The sequence below is a fragment of the Juglans regia genome, chromosome 10 (genome assembly GCF_001411555.2).
Source record: "Juglans regia cultivar Chandler chromosome 10, Walnut 2.0, whole genome shotgun sequence".
In the NCBI taxonomy this organism is placed as follows: domain Eukaryota; kingdom Viridiplantae; phylum Streptophyta; class Magnoliopsida; order Fagales; family Juglandaceae; genus Juglans; species Juglans regia.
Window position 1 is genome coordinate 13,038,880 of NC_049910.1, and position 2,239 is coordinate 13,041,118.

General features: G+C 35.7%; 1 protein-coding gene across 1 annotated transcript; it reads left to right on the forward strand.

Annotated features, from left to right (window-relative positions):
- The first annotated feature begins 785 nt into the window (after nt 1-785).
- LOC108981656 (vascular-related unknown protein 1-like) lies at nt 786-1,960 on the forward strand. The gene is made up of 3 exons (XM_018952888.2): nt 786-1,202; nt 1,318-1,356; nt 1,512-1,960. Exons 1-3 carry the CDS (start codon nt 891-893, stop codon nt 1,680-1,682), a joined length of 522 nt encoding a protein of 173 aa, XP_018808433.1. The 5' UTR covers nt 786-890; the 3' UTR covers nt 1,683-1,960.
- The last annotated feature ends 279 nt before the right edge of the window (nt 1,961-2,239 follow it).

A 2,239-nucleotide genomic window follows, 5' to 3' on the forward strand; every position in this document is an offset into this window, starting at 1 on the left:
ATGTACGTACAAGCAAGATATCTTACTAGCATGTACGTACCAGCTGCTTTCTAGGGAAAATGATTTGATCCTCAACAACTTCTTATTCAAATATGAAGATCTCAAGTAGGATAAATAAATGCATTAAATGAGATCTACGTGATCAGTTATCGATCCTAAATACTTACCTGATTTTATTTCTGACATCCGATAAAATAATTAGCAGTGCCTCCCGGCCGGCGCTTTGAAACAAGAATATCTATGTTTTCGGCAGCATGAACTACTGAAAGATGATATGTACCTGAGGTCATGATCACGCTCAACAACATCATCATCATCATCCTAAACAGGAATATTGAATTTGACTTAGTTTACCAATCCCTATATATCCCCCCCAAGTCCAATATGGGTTGGCTAGGCAATTTGATCCTGAAGCCAACTTGAAGTAGTAGTTTTCTCAGGCCTCATGTATTCAGGTAGAATTTGTCAACGTTGCTGACATGATTCAAGTTTTTGTTCTGCGCTTTCTTATTGACTGATCATCGTTTATTGATATGGCTGAAAGGCAAGTTCTAACAAAGAAATTAATTAGTAGTGTAAAAATCCACTGATCTGAACCACAAATGTCAACCCTCCTCCCTCTCTCTCCTATTATTTATTTTTTTTCTTTGCACGTTCTTTTTCTGTCTCCCTCTCAGCCTTTGGTTTTTGTTGCAACCGCTGATTAATTTCCTCAACCCCACCTGGCCCTGGCCCACTCACAGATTCTACAAAATGGGTTCCCTTTTCCTATTCTTTTCATCATCATTAATCTCCCATATAAATCACCCTTTACTAGAGGCTTCTCGATCCGGCCTGGAAGAACAAAAGTTTTCCTATCTTTTACTTATTTTCTTGGCGTTGAAATATTGATGGAGAATTCTTTGAGTTCATGTATTAACAAAGCCATTGCTTCTAAAGGAGCCGCAGACTGCAGCCCTGAGGAAAGTGGATGGACTAAATACTTGGAAGATTTCTCAAGTTACAAAGGACATGATGATTCCTCTTCTATTTTCCATAGCTCTTCTTTGATCTCTGATGCTGCTTCTTCTGCTGCATGGAAGAATTCCAATAACAAGAATCTGAAGGATCCAAAGAGTACACTAGGTTTCAAGAATACAAGAGCCAAGATAATAGATGATTCTTTGGAGGATACTGCTAGCTCTCCCGTTAGTAGTCCGAAGGTCAGATATTCAGGAACCATCTTCCAACTTGTTTTCCCTTTCTCCTCTTCTGTTTTACTTTTACATTGATTTTTGTTTAGCTCTTGACGTTTTCTTTAACAATGTTTGTGAACAGGTTAGTGATTTGGGACCAGTAGATATGAATCCTGTAGAGGTAAATGATCATATATATTGGATGGCAGTACTTAGTTCTCTGGAATTTTCTAACTTTTATTTTGGATAACAAATTTTTCTAGGATATTATACAAGAGTGTAGTTTTGGTGTTAGAACCTGATCATAAATTATTTTTGTTGGCGATGATTTTGTAGATGAAGGGAGGTATTTTAGAGTATTATGATCCAGAACTGCAGGCGGATGAAAGAAGTACTAGTGAAATCAACTTTGGAGGAAAGATCGATATTAATCATGATTCTAGAAATTTAAGGAAGATGGGGCTATGCTTGGTTCCTTTGTCCAAGTTGGTGAACTATTTCCGTTGACTGGCATTAAAACATCTCTCTTTCTCTCTCCCGGCCCTCTCCCAGCTCGTAAAACATCTTGACATGCTAGGAAACTTCCTGCAGTCATGTTATATTTATCGTTTCATGTACTCTGTTCTAAGCTCATCTCTTTCGTCAACATCTGTAAATCTTTGTCCGTATATAACTTCTGTAATATTGTTGTAATATATGGACAGAGGAGAAGAGGCTGATCAGACAATGTACCTCGAAGGAAGGGATATATGCTCAATATAAATAAATATATATGTATGTATGTATGTATATGTGTGTATATATATATATATATATATATCATATTTTAGGGGCTTAATTACAAGGATAGATAATGATAAAGAAAAAATGCCTAATTAAAAAGGTTAATTGCAGCAGACAAACAATTTACACACAAACAAGTAAAATAGCATATCGAATTAAATTAATTACTACTTCTAATTAATTGAAAAGGTAATAATATTACATTTACAACTATTTTTCACCCGTTTTAAAAAAATCACTATTCTTTTCATAATAATAATCGCAGACCATTATACGATGCG

What these genes read in the sequence shown, in the direction of transcription:
- LOC108981656 (XM_018952888.2), top strand. Translation starts at nt 891, where the DNA reads ATGGAGAATTCTTTGAGTTCATGTATTAACAAAGCCATTGCTTCTAAA. An exon ending in CTCCCGTTAGTAGTCCGAAG is followed by an intron (nt 1,203 to 1,317) that starts GTCAGATATTCA and finishes GTTTGTGAACAG; the next exon opens with GTTAGTGATTTGGGACCAGT. An exon ending in TAGATATGAATCCTGTAGAG is followed by an intron (nt 1,357 to 1,511) that starts GTAAATGATCAT and finishes ATGATTTTGTAG; the next exon opens with ATGAAGGGAGGTATTTTAGA.